The 14,802-nt window shown below is 49.4% G+C and overlaps 6 protein-coding genes across 6 annotated transcripts; 4 read left to right on the forward strand and 2 right to left on the reverse strand.

The window, feature by feature from the left end:
• Positions 1-24: 24 nt before the first annotated feature.
• BDV38DRAFT_120364 (aromatic amino acid ammonia-lyase) lies at positions 25-2,903 on the reverse strand. The gene is made up of 3 exons (XM_032051113.1): positions 2,227-2,903; positions 2,061-2,161; positions 25-1,999 (listed from the first exon to the last, which is right to left on the reverse strand). The coding sequence occupies exons 1-3, from the start codon at positions 2,364-2,366 to the stop codon at positions 111-113; spliced, it is 2,130 nt and encodes a 709-aa protein (XP_031911998.1). The 5' UTR covers positions 2,367-2,903; the 3' UTR covers positions 25-110.
• BDV38DRAFT_120369 (cytochrome P450) lies at positions 2,649-4,963 on the reverse strand. The gene is made up of 4 exons (XM_032051114.1): positions 3,569-4,963; positions 3,268-3,488; positions 3,157-3,199; positions 2,649-3,088 (listed from the first exon to the last, which is right to left on the reverse strand). Exons 1-4 carry the CDS (start codon positions 4,698-4,700, stop codon positions 2,931-2,933), a joined length of 1,554 nt encoding a protein of 517 aa, XP_031911999.1. The 5' UTR covers positions 4,701-4,963; the 3' UTR covers positions 2,649-2,930.
• Positions 4,752-6,374, forward strand: BDV38DRAFT_120389 (tryptophan dimethylallyltransferase-domain-containing protein). Its single transcript, XM_032051115.1, has 2 exons — positions 4,752-4,963; positions 5,027-6,374. Exons 1-2 carry the CDS (start codon positions 4,871-4,873, stop codon positions 6,329-6,331), a joined length of 1,398 nt encoding a protein of 465 aa, XP_031912000.1. The 5' UTR covers positions 4,752-4,870; the 3' UTR covers positions 6,332-6,374.
• A 756-nt stretch (positions 6,375-7,130) lies between these two features.
• Positions 7,131-8,679, forward strand: BDV38DRAFT_120436 (uncharacterized protein). The gene is made up of 4 exons (XM_032051116.1): positions 7,131-7,615; positions 7,697-8,153; positions 8,220-8,293; positions 8,355-8,679. The coding sequence occupies exons 1-4, from the start codon at positions 7,390-7,392 to the stop codon at positions 8,645-8,647; spliced, it is 1,050 nt and encodes a 349-aa protein (XP_031912001.1). The 5' UTR covers positions 7,131-7,389; the 3' UTR covers positions 8,648-8,679.
• A 258-nt stretch (positions 8,680-8,937) lies between these two features.
• Positions 8,938-10,892, forward strand: BDV38DRAFT_120468 (putative AMP-binding enzyme). Its single transcript, XM_032051117.1, has 4 exons — positions 8,938-9,328; positions 9,391-9,655; positions 9,705-9,841; positions 9,898-10,892. Exons 1-4 carry the CDS (start codon positions 9,014-9,016, stop codon positions 10,795-10,797), a joined length of 1,617 nt encoding a protein of 538 aa, XP_031912002.1. The 5' UTR covers positions 8,938-9,013; the 3' UTR covers positions 10,798-10,892.
• A 256-nt stretch (positions 10,893-11,148) lies between these two features.
• On the forward strand, positions 11,149-13,841 carry BDV38DRAFT_250760 (glutamine--tRNA ligase). Its single transcript, XM_032054986.1, has 5 exons — positions 11,149-11,706; positions 11,767-12,157; positions 12,213-12,340; positions 12,397-13,232; positions 13,301-13,841. Exons 1-5 carry the CDS (start codon positions 11,256-11,258, stop codon positions 13,388-13,390), a joined length of 1,896 nt encoding a protein of 631 aa, XP_031912003.1. The 5' UTR covers positions 11,149-11,255; the 3' UTR covers positions 13,391-13,841.
• The last annotated feature ends 961 nt before the right edge of the window (positions 13,842-14,802 follow it).

Below are 14,802 nucleotides of genomic sequence, written 5' to 3' on the forward strand. Positions count from 1 at the left end.
ATATTACGACTCTTATCTGGATTGGGAAATGGTCTATATTTATTCTAGACTGAACATGATATAATTCTACTGTGATATACCGCGGTTTACATGAAGCATATAATATGAAACTACCGCTCCAGCTCCTCCTTCGTCAAACACTCCTCCAGCAGCTCCTGGATGACTGGCAAAAATTCGCCCCGTTGAATTGCCCGGTAGATGAGACTTGTATATCCACCCACCGTGGGCGCCTCTTCCACCTGCCCGGTAGCCATTGCCTCCACAGTGGGCGTCAAGATCCTGTTCGTACACAACATCGGCACCCCGAGAGTCTTCCGCACGAAGTGATACATTTTCTTAGATCCATCGCCCAACACAGGGCTCGCATCACCGTGAACCAGATAAGCGTCCCGGTTGGTGCACCATGCTTCGTGGAGCCAGGGACCGAGCTGGTCGATGAACGACTGCATTTCTTCCAGAACGACACTTTGAGAGGGTAAACAATCCAGAATGGGCACGCGCATCGTCTTGGCGATATGAGGGAACCGATCTGTGCTGTCCATTGAGACGGTCTGTTCTAGCCCTCTCTGAAGATGGGCCCATAGCGTGGCCGGTAGGTTCTCACTGGCGTCTGTGGCGCTTGGGCTTTGCTTCTCCACCATTGAGACAACCCGGGCGAAGAACTCGGTCTTAACTCCCTCTAGGAATTGTAATTGCATGGCACGAAGATCCAGAGCCTGGCATACGGAGAGGAGATGCGCCGAGATAATCTCCGTTAGGACCTTCACCGCCGTAGCAGTGTATCGACCGGAGATCAGAGCCAACGAGTTCAACGACTGGTTGCCCAGCTCAGCATTGTACACATGATTAACCGGACCAGCCAGGAATCCCAGCTCAGAAGTCAACGCCGAGATGTAAATGTCAATAGCCTTGAAAATGCCGGATTGACTGGGTTCGTCTGCAACCAAGTTCGGGGGGAGACCCCAGCTAGTGGCGGGATTGATCATCTCCTGACACTGGGTGAAGAGCATGCGGCCGATCGCCTGTACGGCCTGGCGGCTCTTCTCCATCGAAGAGGTGACGGCCTTGGCCTGGAAATTGCCTCCATGGAGGAACTGTCCGTCGCCGTTAACGAGCGGGTTATCCGTGGCCGAGTTGCATTCGATGCTGATTTGCTGATGGGCTAGTAGCAAATCTTCCAGCACGGGGCCCATCCATTGCGCCGCAGTGCGAATCGAGTATCGATCCTGGCGAAGCGAGCCATCCTTGCCATCCTTCTGTAGTGCGAGTTGAGAGCCACGCAGGAACACGCGAATGTTCCGTGAGCTCTCGATCTGTCCTGGGTGCGGACGCACCTCGGCGAAGAAGGGGTCGAAGCTCTCCGGCGAGCCTAGCAGTGCTTCCACTGTCATTGCTGTCAGTATTTGTCCCAACATGGCTAGCTGATGTGTATCATGCAGCACGAGCGTGGCGCAAGCCGCCGACATTGCTGTTCCATTGACAATAGCGAGACCTTCTTTTGCCGTCAGGGATATTGGCTCCACACCCGCCTGCGCAAGAGCCTCGTCAGCATACACATCCCGTCCAATGCCTGGACGGAAAACTCGAATCGTCGGCTTGCCCTGAAGTACACCGCTAATATAAGCGATAGGACTCAGATCCCCCGAAGCGGAGATACTCCCCCGCATCGGAACCATAGGGATGATATTCTTCAAAAGAAGATCCCGTAAACGATCTACGATAACGGGTCGAACGCCTGAATGGCCTTTGACCAGCGAATTCAGACGCAGTAAGACTGCAGCCCGCACCCAGGGAAGTGGCAGGTGCTGAGATTCGGCTGCATGTTCGAGACTCAGATCGAACGCGTGATATGCGGGCTTCTGGCGATCAGAAGGAGAGCGAGGATCACGCGCGCCCGGGGGTAATACCCCATAGCTCAGCTCGCGGGTTAAGACGCGCTGGAGGGCTAGGACGTCATTTGCGCGTATATCTGCTGAGCCTCCGAATCCGGTATTTACTCCTAGATCAGATAGTCAGGGATTTATTCTTCATGGGTGTCAAGTAAGTAGAACGGAATATACCGTAGATAACATCCCCTTTGGAAAGGCTCTTGGCAATGGCACCATGGCTTTGATTGATTGATTCGTAAGACGTCGGATCTATGCTCACATTGCCTGCATACCTTATAGGGTTTTAGCGATAGATTATATCAACGCAGAATGGACGGTGAAATCGGGATTTCTTTACCTGGCAATATACACCACATGAGGAATATCTAGTCCGGTGCCATTGAGGGTCAAATCTCCGGCAGCACCGCGAAGTAATTCATTCAGCAAACTCCATTGCTGCAGCACCAGTGAAGTATGAAACTCGAACGACTTTCCCATTTCAATCTCTATGGTGTAATCAACAGCTTACCTCGCAAAACATGCACGGCAAAAAGCAAACCCAAATAAACTAAATAAAACCAAGAAGGAAACCAGTAACAAGCAAACCAAGAAAGTTACAGTCGATGCCAAGAGGCGCGACCAAACTCCTCCGAAACTCTCTAACCGATGATCAGGACCGAAAAGTACCTTAACTCCTGCAGCGCGGAAGGATGAGTTGGCATGGTAGCATCGTGTCGCTCGGAAGTGCTTGGATAGGCAAGTGATCGTCGTAGGTTCATTTATACCTCTTGCATCTTCAGTACTTTTCTGTATTGCACGTGGGGGCCAAATCATAAAGAGGAGGCTTTTAATAAATATTTCGATTAATGCCTGAGAGAACTAGGGCTTGGAATGTCAGCACTAAGCCAGGTAACTCTGGATGTCTGCCGCATTAGCGCCAATAGTGGAGTGAAATTCACCCTATCGGGCCAACCACTTGATGGACAATAATCATTCCTAGTTATGTGTACAACATTGCCGTGTCCGGATTCGCTGTTTTATTTATTTCTATAGGAGGGATATTTATGCATCCCTGCACAGGACCACTTTCACGCCATTTTTCGACTCCAGCGCGATACTAGACCCTTCGACCCATTGGTCGGGATCAACACTGGTGATACGCTTGAAGTTTTGCGCCATTCGTACCACGGCATACGCCACTTCGTTTAGACCGAAGTCCACTAACAGGAGCATGTTAGCCCGTGATCATAAGATGAGCGTGGATATCGAACAAAGGGGGGAAACTTACTGCCTACACAATTGCGGGGACCCCCGAGAAACGGGATATATTTCTACTCCGATGGTAACACGCTTAGGTCAGAATATTGCAGAGAGGCTATCAGGATACGAAGTCTCTTACCCAGGTTTGCTTTTCGTACGACCATCGCTCCGGGCGGAACTCATCGGCATCCTCACCCCAGAGGTCCTTCCGATGGTGAAGCGCATAGATTGAAAGATGAACCATCATACCTTTGGGGACTAACACGGGCGAGCTTCCATCTGGACCACCGCCAGTGGGGAGGATGGTATCTCGTATGGCAACACGGGAGTTGGAGGGCTGAGGCGGATAAAGACGAAGACCTAAGTAGTTAGATAGAGAGAGTTAATCGCCAAGTGACCCCATAAGTCCATCGGGATACAAGAGGAAATCAATATCTTACATTCGCGAATGCAGTCTTGCACATATCGGAGGCCTTTGAGCTGTTGGAGATCGGGGGCTTTTCCTCCCAGCGACTGGACCTCAGAGCGTACACGATCCCACACATCCGGGTTCTTGGAGAACACAAAGAACAGGTTGATAAGCAAGGCAGCAGGGGCGTCTGTCCCTGCAAAGTATAATGTCGTCAGCTCATCCCGGAGGGCGGTGGGATCTTGCGTTCGTTGTCGAAGTTGGTCAATAAATAGAATCCGCTGCTCGTTCGGCTGATCCGAGTCCTTGCCTGGTGCCGTGGCTTCACGTCGCAAAGCCGCATCAACGTATCGTTGGATGAAACGGTGTGTCAAGCGAACATTTTTCCTAAATGTACGCTGGGGCCAGATCCATGACATGGATCCCAGCAGCCATCGAAGCTCACAGGTGCTATGGGTGTCGGCGAAAGCTTTCAAGGCACCGCCGTCGAGGTTCTGGGGGTTCTCGAGAGAATTGATTGATTCTCCGAAAAGGAAATCTGTCGAAACATCGGCGGCAAAGCGATGGAGAAACAGCGCCAGGTCGAAGTGCTGGTGATCAGGAGGGAGGGCTGCCAGGAGACGCTGACTGTGACACTCCAGGAGCTCCAGCTGCGACGTTTGCACCCGCGAGAAGCATAGTTGTAGCTGCGATCGTAATGTTTGCCAACGGGCTCCATCACTTTGAAAAATGCTCTTGCCAAACAAGGGCGCAAATGCGTTCCTACGCCGGAATCCAACCTCGTAATCGGTAAATCTAGTAGAAAAGAGAACTTCCAGGTTCTTTGGCTCAATTGTATTCACCATCCAGCTGCCTAACAACAGCGACTTGAATGTGTTGCCATAGACTTGGTGTAGTTGCTGCTCTCTTCGAAAATATTGGTCGGATTTCCTCGCCTGCATGGAATCTCGCAAGGAGTCCAAGCCCAGGAAAGGGTCCCGATGGGCATACCGTGGTGGTGTTTGACAACCGTGAGCGGAGGCGAATCTGCGACGAGCAATCCATTGTGGAAGGTAGAGCACGAATATCGCCACAACCCCAGCACCCACAGCCCATACCCACAAGTAAGCCCTCTCTGGCGAGAGAGATAACATAGTGGGGACAAAACCCGTTTCAGCCGTCATTTTTTCAAGCGAAATACGACCGACGCTATCTGAACAGTGTACCCAATAGCATCGATGTTGTGAAGGGGAATATGAACAGGGCTTAAATCCTGGACGTAACTGGGGAGGCTTGGGTCTCCCTATTTATATTTCTAAACCTGTCCCCATTTTCTGGGATACTTAGATCAACTATGGCACCTGTTATAGGGGGAAGAGGAATCATCGCCTCCGGCTCAACCAGGCCGTTTCAACTTCGTCGTCAGTTGAGTCCCTCCGTCGTTCTGGTATATCAGACAACTCTTTCCGTTCCCCGACATACTCGAGACAAACCACTAATTTCATGTCAGAAAAATCACATTTCTACGGCAATTGCCACCGCACCAAAGGACACAACATGCTTTGCCGACGAGTCTTATCTTGATTCGCAGTTTTGGGAGAATGCCGTGGGAACTGCACTGAAAACGCTCATGGGAGGCGCTAGATATGACCCTGCCGCGCTACAAGAACACCTCAATTTCGTCTCTCAGAGCGTGGCACCCGTCTTAGGTTCACGCCCCATCCAAGGCCAGGCGCCTCGATGGAAAAGCTTTATGACAGATGATTATTCTCCACTGGAATACAGTTGGAGTTGGGATGGGGAGCGGCCAACCATCCGATATAGTTTTGAGCCAATCGGCCCTCTGGCAGGAACGGAAAGGGATCCATACAACCATCAAGCCCCGATGGCATATGTCGATCACCTCCGGCGCCATCTGCCCGCCGCCGATTGGAGGTGGTTCGCCCACTTCGCCCGTGCTTTCTATCAAGACACTTCCGCCAAAGTAGCGGCCGAAAATTATGGGTCCAGCCCCTCCTCTGTTTTCATTGGTTTCGACCTCGGACGAGACGGTCGTAAGATGTGCAAAATGTATCTGGTCCCGGTAAAAGCGGAACAGACCCATCAGTCACGGCTGGCGGTTCTCAACGACGCCGTTCGAACGCTACCACAGTTCTCCGATTTGTCGGCTTATCCTCCGCTGCAGGGTTTCCTCCAACATCAGGAAGACATTGGCACTCCAGCACATATTATTGGCGTGGCTGTCGACTGTGTCGACCCATCCGCATCGAAATTAAAAATTTACTTTCGGAGTTCTTCGACCTCCTTTGCAAGTGTCAGAGACACGCTGACCGCAGGTGGAATGGTGTCTTCGTGGGACAATTGCGCACTGGAAGAACTGCACGAGCTGTGGTCTCTTGTTCTTGGTCTCCCTTCCGATTTTCCATGTAGCCAGGAGCTACCGTCGAAATCCCATGAGACATCGGGAGTGCTCTATAATTTTGATATTAAGCTTGGCAATCAACAGCCGGAAACGAAGGTATACATTCCTGTACGCCACTACGGGCAGAGTGATCATGCGATTGCCGTGGGTCTGGTGGAGTTTCTGCAACGTCGCCGTGGACACACCCAGTACCACGATCGCTTTCTCAAGGCATTAAAGCAATACGCCTCGTTTCGCGCGCTAGACCAGGGGTGTGGAGTCCAGACTTACATCGCCTGTGCCTTCAAGCGAGGTCAACTCAGCTTAACGTCTTATCTTTCGGCGGAAATCTACCATCCTGGTCGCTGGGAGGGGGGAAAGGGGGGAAATGATGTGGGAATGCCAATTTTCTAACATAAGATTTTTTTTCTTTTCTCCTATTATTGTTATTTTATTAAATTTATTAAATTAATTTAAATTAATTTGATCTTATTCAATTTCTATTTTCTTTTCAACAGACAGTCACACAGGAAATTACAACACTACAGTTGTCTGTACCCAGTAAGCAAGGTCCATGAGGGCATCCGCATACTTGCAGAGTCGTAGGGCTGGAGGATCTCAGTGCACAAAGCGATCGTTGCAGGCTCATTTGAGTACAAAAGTATCCTCGTTCTGCCCCGTGGGCTTTCCTGCACAGGCAATTTGGCCCCCAAAGTGGCTGCAGCTTAGACATCGTGGTGGAGAATATCCGCCTCTCAGTCCTCTTCAGGCCTGCCTACTCGAAGACCTGCTAGTCGGTATAACATATTCATAGTAGGTACCCTGATTAATTGCTTTCAGCATGTATGGCGTAATGCTAGTACATACATTGGTGACAATTTCGGTATCAAGCAATGAGGATCAAGTAGCTTTCAACGATCGACTGCTGACGAGAGTATTAACCTCATCGATAGATAGTCAATACGAGGGCCATACTAGCGCAGTTTTCTATATCCAATTTAGCGCTCATTTACCCCTCCGTCGGTAAAAATTAATACGGCTTTTCACTGCTGCTGATTGGGATCGACATAGCAGAAACATTTTCCCAAGATAGTATTCCCGTGCGTTGGTGTGTGTAGCCAACCCCTCAAATCATGCTTCAAACAAGGAAAATTGCCTTGAGGGCTCTGCAGCTACATGTAACTATGATGCTGGCAATGACTAGGATAGGACGGTTCCATGCATACACAGCCCATACCTTGCCGTTGATGTGACGGCCATAATCCCGGAAGATATGGGGCTGTGAACATGCATGTAAGCGCTTGGCTCTGGAACGTGCGGCAGATGTGGACAGCTGCATGGTCATAATTACTCATATCCGGAACCAAGCTGACTGACTTGACTCTTATTCTTCTCTGTTCAATGGAAGGAGCGCTCATACTATAGAATTCTTCTCCCTCAGAAGTGGGTGCGAAGAGGACACTGGTGACATCATGCCTGGCACACCAATACCAAGAGAACAAATCTCGTCCCAAGATCTGGAAGAAAATATCTCAAATCGGCTCGTCGCAGCATCATCGGTCATCTTAATAGTTACCACCGTCCTGTTGGCCCTTCGTCTTTATGTCCGCTCTCTGCCGAATGTGAAAACTGGCCTGGAGGACATCCTGCTGCTTCCGGCGTATCTCCTTTCATTAGCATCCTGTATTTGTGGCTATCGTGAGTTTTGTACCCTTCCGGTATCGTTTGTTCCATGTTGTTCCCCATTAATCCTGTTGCTAATTAAAATAAACTATCCAGTTGCGGTCACCCATGGCGGTGCCGGTCGCCATGTTAAGGCACTCATGATTGAAGACCCGGATGTCATAATTGTACGAGGAAAGCTGCTGTACTCACTCAGTTGGGTCTCGGCATACTCAAACTGCTTCTCGCGAGTCTCCGTCTTGGTCTTGCTCTATACCATATTTACCCCAGGCGTTGCTCGAAAATGCACTGTTCTCCTAATGATCTATATGATCTTATTCCTCATCTCCCAGACAATTGCCGGCGCCATAGAATGCAGGCCGATCGCATACTTCTGGGATCGCACCGGGGACGGAACATGCATCAATCTCTTCCTATTCTTTAAATTGAGTGGGATCCTAAATATAGTCGGGGATGTTGCTATTATGGTGCTCCCCGTGCACACGGTGTGGAATCTACAGGCATCAATCGCCAAGAGAGTCGCTATTTCGTTTGTCTTTCTCTCTGGTAGCATGTGAGTACATCTTGCGGGAAACGAAACTTGGTGATATGTCGTTCCTTGCCCTAATGCAGATGTCAGAGGCTTGATTGCGTCCTGCTTCCGAACCGCTTCCTTCTTCACGTCGCAAGAACAGTCCACGACAGATCCTACGTGTATGGATATCCTCCTCTCAACACTAGATAATCTTTGGGCTAACTGCATTTCCTTCTCTAGGGGCGGATATTGAGTTGATGAGCTGGACAATTGTTGAAAGTGGCATGTATATGGCCGCTGCATGCACTATGCGCCTGCGCCCACTCCTGAGAAAACTACCAGGGTGGTTTAAACAGTTCAAGACCACACATGAAAGCGGGGTGACAGTGGAGAGAACTTTCACTATAGAGGATGGGAAAGGGTATGAGATGAACTACTATGCCAAGCAAGGACATATCCCGCTCAAATCGTTTGACAGAGATCTAAACCGAGAAAGTATCCAAGGCCTACGGCGGCAGGAAGTCACTAGATAGATGCTTTCTGTGAGGGTATGTGCTATGTATATATTTGTCTATCGTTTTCTGGAGGTGTAAATATTAATCCTTAGTGAGTAGTCGCCCTACATGGGAGTCGATGCAATGCATGAATAATGAACAAAGATTAAAACGCAAAAGGGCATGTACAGTTGCAACTCCGGAATGATTCGGAAATTATTCTCAACTGTGATTTACTAATATTTCCATTTGGCTTTCCAACGGGGTCCACTACTAGTACGCTATTTAAATATAAAGACAAAGACACTCCCCCTCTTTCGCCCCCATCGCTTTTCCCTGCCAACCCTCACCACTGAATGCTCTCCGTGACCACCCATACTCTTACAGTAATCTCTACGTAAAGCCATGGTCTCTGCTACCTTTCCATTGCCTGGTGTTACCCACGGCAAACGTATCTTAGCCACTGTCATCGAGAACCGAGCCAAAGATGGCACTAACACTAATCCCTGGATATCGGTCCCCATCAACGACCAGGATCTTTCCGCGGGGTACCGGGACATCACTTTCCAGCAGCTGAACAACGCAGCAAACCACGCAGTCCAGTGGCTAAGTCAGGCTCTTCCAACGACGTCCGAGCCTTTTCAATGTTTTGCATATGCCGGTCCCAAGGATCTGCGGTATGCGATTCTGGCAGTAGCCGTGGCAAAACTGCAGAAAGTGGTATGTTCGGCAATTTCGCTAAGAGACACCAGGAATTGCTAGATAAGCTGATCACGATATAGATGGTGCTTCCTTCGCCGCTGATTACACCGGAGGCTCAGCTGCGCATCCTGGAAAAGAAAAACTGTAAATTGTATCTCAGGCCAGCGGAAATGGCTGGTCCTGTAGGTACTATTTTACAAAAGGCACCTCATATTGAAAGTATCACGGTCCCAGGAATTGAGGAGTTTCTCAGAGAGGATGAAGCATCACCAGTTGTTTATAGTAAGACATGGGATGAAGGAAAAGACGATCCTTGGCTGGTGTTCCATACCTCAGGCACAACAGGTATATCTTTCATTCAATAACCTCAGATCATGCACTGAACCCGTCCCAGGAAATCCCAAGCCAATCACATATACACATCAAATGATGGCTGGTGCCGATACCGCGGCTTCTTTGCCGGACATCGAAGAAACTCATATTCATCAATACGCCCAGCGGAGGTGGTACACCCCTTTGCCCTCGCTACACGTAAGTCCCGAGATGCCGGCGTCGTATGAATTCTGAATATATACTGACTAGTATAGTTTGTTGGCATGTTGATGAGTCTTGCCATGACTGGATTCGTGAATATGACATCCGTTATTGGGCCTCCAGCTCCTCCTACCCCCAAACTACTGATAGACATTTTTCGCTACGGCCGGATAGACGGTGCACTTCTCATGCCCGCTCTAATTGACCAACTCTGCCTCCTCCCCGAAGGCATCGAAGCGCTACGAGAGCTAAAATACATTCACTATGCCGGTGCTCCCCTTTCTGCTAAATCGGGAAATCTACTCTCACCGTACACTCAGGTTGTTCCGTGTGTGGGCAGCACCGAAGCAGGCGGGTACTTTACAACTATCCACCAAAACAAGGATGCATGGGATTACCTCTCCTTCCAGAAACATTCCGGGGCAGAATTCGAACACCGCATGAATGACCTGTACGAGCTCGTATTTGTGCGTCGTCCTGAATGTGCAATGCAGCAGATCTTCCAAGTGTATCCAGATCGCGAAACATTCGGAACCGATGATCTATGGATCGAGCATCCGATGCACAAAGGGCTATGGAAGATCATTGGCCGCAGCGATGATTACGTATATCTTGCCCATGGCGATGGACTGCATGCTTCGCTTCTGGAACCAGAGATCATCGCCCACCCGAGCGTGAAGTCGGCGATAATTGGAGGTCATGGGCAGATCTCACCAGTTCTTCTGGTAGAGTTAATTCCTGAGGTGGAGTTAGACGATACAGCTTTGAGGGAAAGCCTAAAGCCCTATATTGAGAAGGTCAATGTACATTGTCATGACTGTGTGAAGCTATCTTCGGAGCGGTTGATCTTCGCCACGAAGGACAAGCCTTTTGTCTTGACAGTTAAAGGGAGCGTGGCGAGGCAGCAGACTTTGGCTCTCTATGAGAAAGAAATCGCATCCTTATTCGCTTGAGGAAAAGCACACGTTAGGATATTTTCAAGAATTTAGTGAGCAACATTCTTCATAAATAATAGTGTCTCCTTTAGATGTCGCTGCTCCAGGATACCCAGTACTATTTTATCGGAAAGGCCGTAGGTCCCTAAGGCTCAAGTGACCACGACATAGCTCCCTCAAGGAGTGCTTGACCCACTTAAAGGTACCCTTACTTTTTTGAATACATACTACTAGTACAGAGTACAACTCTCTTATCTATTGTTAGGGTTTATAGCGCAGATAGAATTCTTAGTAAGCGATAACAGACCAACCACGTGACGCGTGCCCCTCGTGTCCGGAAAGGAAAAACCGAGCATGCCCACTGGCGGCGGGGTTCCGGTGCTATGACACACATCGGCGGGATTTCGCAACAAAACTTCCCATTCACGATACTCTACCACTGATCAGCGTTTGCACAACCTGCAAAGATAGCCACAATGGCCGACACCGTCGCGGAAGGAGTTGCCAAGCTCCAGCTCGACCCGGAGACGGGCGAGATGGTGTCCAAGGGCGAGCTTAAGAAACGAATGCAAAAGCGAGCCAAGAAGGCCTCCAAGGCGGCTGCGAAAGAGAGCCAGCCAAGCAAGCCAGAGACAAAAGCTGCTGCACCTCCTAAATCGGCCGAACCCACCCTCGATCCGGATGCCATGTTCAAGCAGGGCTTCCTCGCTGAAGTCTACAACTTGAGACCGTCGCCCAACGTCAGAACGAGATTTCCTCCCGAACCCAATGGCTATCTCCATCTCGGCCACGCCAAGGCCATTGCGATTAATTTCGGCTTTGCGCGATACCACGGCGGTGTGACTATGCTTCGCTTCGACGACACGAACCCCGATGCCGAGGAGGAGAAGTACTTTGATGCGATCGAGGATATAGTTCGCTGGCTTGGTATGGTTTCCCGCATATACTAGGTTTAGTGCGCTCCGCTAATTGGCCTACCTCCCCCAGGATTCACTCCTCATGAGATTACCTACTCGAGTGACAACTTCCAGCGCTTATATGACCTTGCCGAGAAGTTGATTCAGCAAGGCAATGCCTACGTCTGCCACTGCGGTGATGCTGATCTTAAATTGCAACGCGGAGGTGAAGATGGCAAATCGCCACGATTCCACTGTGCCCACGCCTCCCAGGATGTGGAAACCAACCTTACCAAATTCCGCGATATGCGCGATGGGAAATACGAGCCACAGACAGCCTTCTTGCGGATGCGGCAGCAGCTTCTCACCAACGGAAACCCTCAAATGTGGGATATTGTCGCCTATCGTATCCCTAAGAACCGTACCCCTCATATCCGTACTGGCACGAAGTGGTGTATCTATCCATCCTACGACTTTGCTCAGTAAGTGCTTTTTTCTGGCTTGAAGGTACTGTACGGTTACTAATTCAAGATACAGCTGTCTCTGCGATAGCTTTGAGGGCATCACTCACAGTCTTTGCACAACCGAGTTTGTTACTGCCCGTGAGAGTTACGAATGGCTGAACAAGACTCTTGGTGTCTATGAGCCGATGCAGCGTGAATATGGTGGGTTGTTGTTCCTGTAGTTGACCACACCAAGCTCCTGCTTACGCAACGTTTAGGCCGTTTGAATGTTAGTGGTACTGTCATGAGTAAACGAGTTCTGAGAGAACTTGTTGAAAAGGGGCATGTGCGCGGCTGGGACGATCCTCGTCTTTATACCTTGATTGGTATTCGCCGGCGAGGTGTGCCTCCTGGTGCTATCCTTTCTTTCATCAACGAGCTAGGTGTGACCACGTCACTCAGCACCATCCAGATCACACGATTCGAACAGTCGGTTCGCCGTTATCTCGAAACATCGGTCCCTCGCCTCATGCTAGTCCTAGACCCTGTTCGCGTCGTGATCCAAGACCTCGGCGATTTGGACGGACAAGAGCTAGTCTTGCCATTCTCACCCAAGCAGCCTGAATTTGGCTCCTATAAGTTGAAGATGACGTCGACTGTTTATATCGACCAGTCCGATTTCCGTGAAGTTTCTTCCAAGGATTTCTTCCGCCTGTCGCCCGGTCAGACCGTTGGTTTGCTCCAGGTACCCCATCCTATTAAGGCGGTCTCTTTCTCCAAGGACCCGACTACCGGCAAGGTAACCGAGATTCAAGCCGTCTTGGTGAAAGACGCTCCGAAGCCGAAAGCATATATCCAGTGGGTTCCGGAAGGCTCTCGCAAGGTCACAGTCCGGGTTCACAACCCGCTCTTCAAGTCCGAAAACCCCATGGCCGCGGAGGGTGGATTCCTCAACGACATCAATCCCGACAGTGAGACGGTTTACCCTGATGCACTTGTAAACGCTGGATTTGAGGAGGTTCGCCGTCGTGCTCCTTGGCCGCAGGCTGAGGGCGAAAAGACCCAGTCTGGGCCAGAAGGCGTCCGGTTCCAAGCCATGCGGGTTGCATACTTTGTAAGCTCATCGACTCCTTCCCATATACCTGCGCAGAAACTAGTTGCTAATATCTTACCCTTCCATAGGCGATGGACTCGGATAGTACTGAAGACTCAGTTGTGCTTAACCGGATTGTGGCTCTCAAGGAAGATGCTAAGAAGGAAGCCACGAGCTAAATCAAGCAGGATTGAGTTTACGTTCTCTCAGAAGACCTGAAACGAGACGAAGTATGAGATTAGAGATAATGACGAGCCATCCTGATATCCACGACTTTTGTCACTCAACCAACAACGCCTTCCCTCACTAAAGCATCTCCGTACAGATAGATATTGAGAGCATCAACTGAGCCTGATCAAGTCGGTCTGAATGGGAGCGGCTGAATGAAAGCAGCGGGCGACATATAACTTGGGGAACTAGAGTATAGAACAGAGAGTACGGTATACTACTCTCAGAGCACTTGTCAGGGTTATAGATAGCCGAGCCTGATCCGCGATATTTGATACATCAAAAGGAGGCAACGTTATTGATTTGTCGCGCTTTGGAGCCAGAATGACCACGACATAAATAGGCACGGTACATTTCATGAATCATGTTTTACTAAAGCTACTCGTCCCCCCTACAGTACAGAGCCTCTATTTTTTAATTGGTATAGACTACTCAACATATACTTAGAATTGTTGGATAATAACCCCAGCAAAAAATGAGCGACTTGGACCTAAGCATTAAAATCAAAAAGGGAAGCCAGTCATGCCAAAATAGTCACTAAGAATATAGCCAATGTCCGCAGCCAGAACCTTTATTAGGGAAAGTGTGCTATCTAGCAAGGATTATTATTTTGGATACGACATGTCTAGTCAGAATCATAGATGAAGTCCCCGTATCCTTTCCGATGATACTCAGCTAGAGAGTTACGAGTAAGTTTTAGTCCAGCGTAGAGATAAAAGAGACAAAGTCAAACACAGAAATACAGTTAATATTCATCAGCTATCCCTGCAGACGCGGCACACCATATAACGTCAATATGCAGAGAGTGTATGTCCAATAGGTCGGGGCTCTACTGAATTAAATCTGATGCCTCGGTTAGGTGCTGCCTCCCGTTCCCTACTGTTGTTTTATCGCTTTATTGGTCTTGGCCTCACCTATGCCCTTTTTTTTAATAGTCCGACTTACACATACATAGTCATTGGTCCACCAAACATCTACCATATCTGATCGTCACTGGAATCAAGGTGGGGGACTTGTTAAGGAGAAGTCGTTGTTGCTGAGTGTCCGCTAGGACCACGTGAGGCTGTAGGTAGAAGCTCCCCTTCCTCCCCCACGTCTGCCTGCTCACACCTCTATCCGGTACATATATAACTATCCGTAACTACAACCATGAACAACGATGATTTCGTGCTCGTTGAAAAGCAGGGTGAGTGATTCAAGTGGATGTTACATTCACTATCATTATGGATTGGTTCAAGCTAAATGATGTCCCACAGACGAAGAGTCAGCTCACAGCGGTGCGAACATCAGCTCTAAACCTACAACTAAAATCCACCTAATGCGCCATAGTGACCAGTCAAGACGTTGAAAAGATTAAATCCTG

The sequence above is a fragment of the Aspergillus pseudotamarii genome (assembly GCF_009193445.1).
Source record: "Aspergillus pseudotamarii strain CBS 117625 unplaced genomic scaffold BDV38scaffold_38, whole genome shotgun sequence".
NCBI classification, from domain to species: Eukaryota; Fungi; Ascomycota; class Eurotiomycetes; order Eurotiales; family Aspergillaceae; genus Aspergillus; species Aspergillus pseudotamarii.

Excerpts from the sequence above, each read along its gene's own strand:
- BDV38DRAFT_120364 (XM_032051113.1), bottom strand. The coding sequence starts at position 2,366 with ATGGGAAAGTCGTTCGAGTTTCATACTTCACTGGTGCTGCAGCAATGG. Across the intron at positions 2,162-2,226 it reads CATGTGGTGTATATTGCCAG|GTATGCAGGCAATGTGAGCA; the intron begins GTAAAGAAATCC and ends AAACCCTATAAG. Across the intron at positions 2,000-2,060 it reads CAAAGGGGATGTTATCTACG|GAGTAAATACCGGATTCGGA; the intron begins GTATATTCCGTT and ends TATCTGATCTAG.
- BDV38DRAFT_120369 (XM_032051114.1), bottom strand. The coding sequence starts at position 4,700 with ATGACGGCTGAAACGGGTTTTGTCCCCACTATGTTATCTCTCTCGCCA. Across the intron at positions 3,489-3,568 it reads GCAAGACTGCATTCGCGAAT|GTCTTCGTCTTTATCCGCCT; the intron begins GTAAGATATTGA and ends CTAACTACTTAG. Across the intron at positions 3,089-3,156 it reads TCCCCGCAATTGTGTAGGCA|TGGACTTCGGTCTAAACGAA; the intron begins GTAAGTTTCCCC and ends TGCTCCTGTTAG.
- BDV38DRAFT_120389 (XM_032051115.1), top strand. The coding sequence starts at position 4,871 with ATGGCACCTGTTATAGGGGGAAGAGGAATCATCGCCTCCGGCTCAACC. Across the intron at positions 4,964-5,026 it reads TGAGTCCCTCCGTCGTTCTG|AAAAATCACATTTCTACGGC; the intron begins GTATATCAGACA and ends ATTTCATGTCAG.
- BDV38DRAFT_120436 (XM_032051116.1), top strand. The coding sequence starts at position 7,390 with ATGCCTGGCACACCAATACCAAGAGAACAAATCTCGTCCCAAGATCTG. Across the intron at positions 7,616-7,696 it reads ATCCTGTATTTGTGGCTATC|TTGCGGTCACCCATGGCGGT; the intron begins GTGAGTTTTGTA and ends TAAACTATCCAG. Across the intron at positions 8,294-8,354 it reads GTCCACGACAGATCCTACGT|GGGCGGATATTGAGTTGATG; the intron begins GTATGGATATCC and ends TTCCTTCTCTAG.
- BDV38DRAFT_120468 (XM_032051117.1), top strand. The coding sequence starts at position 9,014 with ATGGTCTCTGCTACCTTTCCATTGCCTGGTGTTACCCACGGCAAACGT. Across the intron at positions 9,329-9,390 it reads TGGCAAAACTGCAGAAAGTG|ATGGTGCTTCCTTCGCCGCT; the intron begins GTATGTTCGGCA and ends ATCACGATATAG. Across the intron at positions 9,842-9,897 it reads CCCCTTTGCCCTCGCTACAC|TTTGTTGGCATGTTGATGAG; the intron begins GTAAGTCCCGAG and ends TGACTAGTATAG.
- BDV38DRAFT_250760 (XM_032054986.1), top strand. The coding sequence starts at position 11,256 with ATGGCCGACACCGTCGCGGAAGGAGTTGCCAAGCTCCAGCTCGACCCG. Across the intron at positions 12,158-12,212 it reads CCATCCTACGACTTTGCTCA|CTGTCTCTGCGATAGCTTTG; the intron begins GTAAGTGCTTTT and ends TTCAAGATACAG. Across the intron at positions 13,233-13,300 it reads CCATGCGGGTTGCATACTTT|GCGATGGACTCGGATAGTAC; the intron begins GTAAGCTCATCG and ends ACCCTTCCATAG.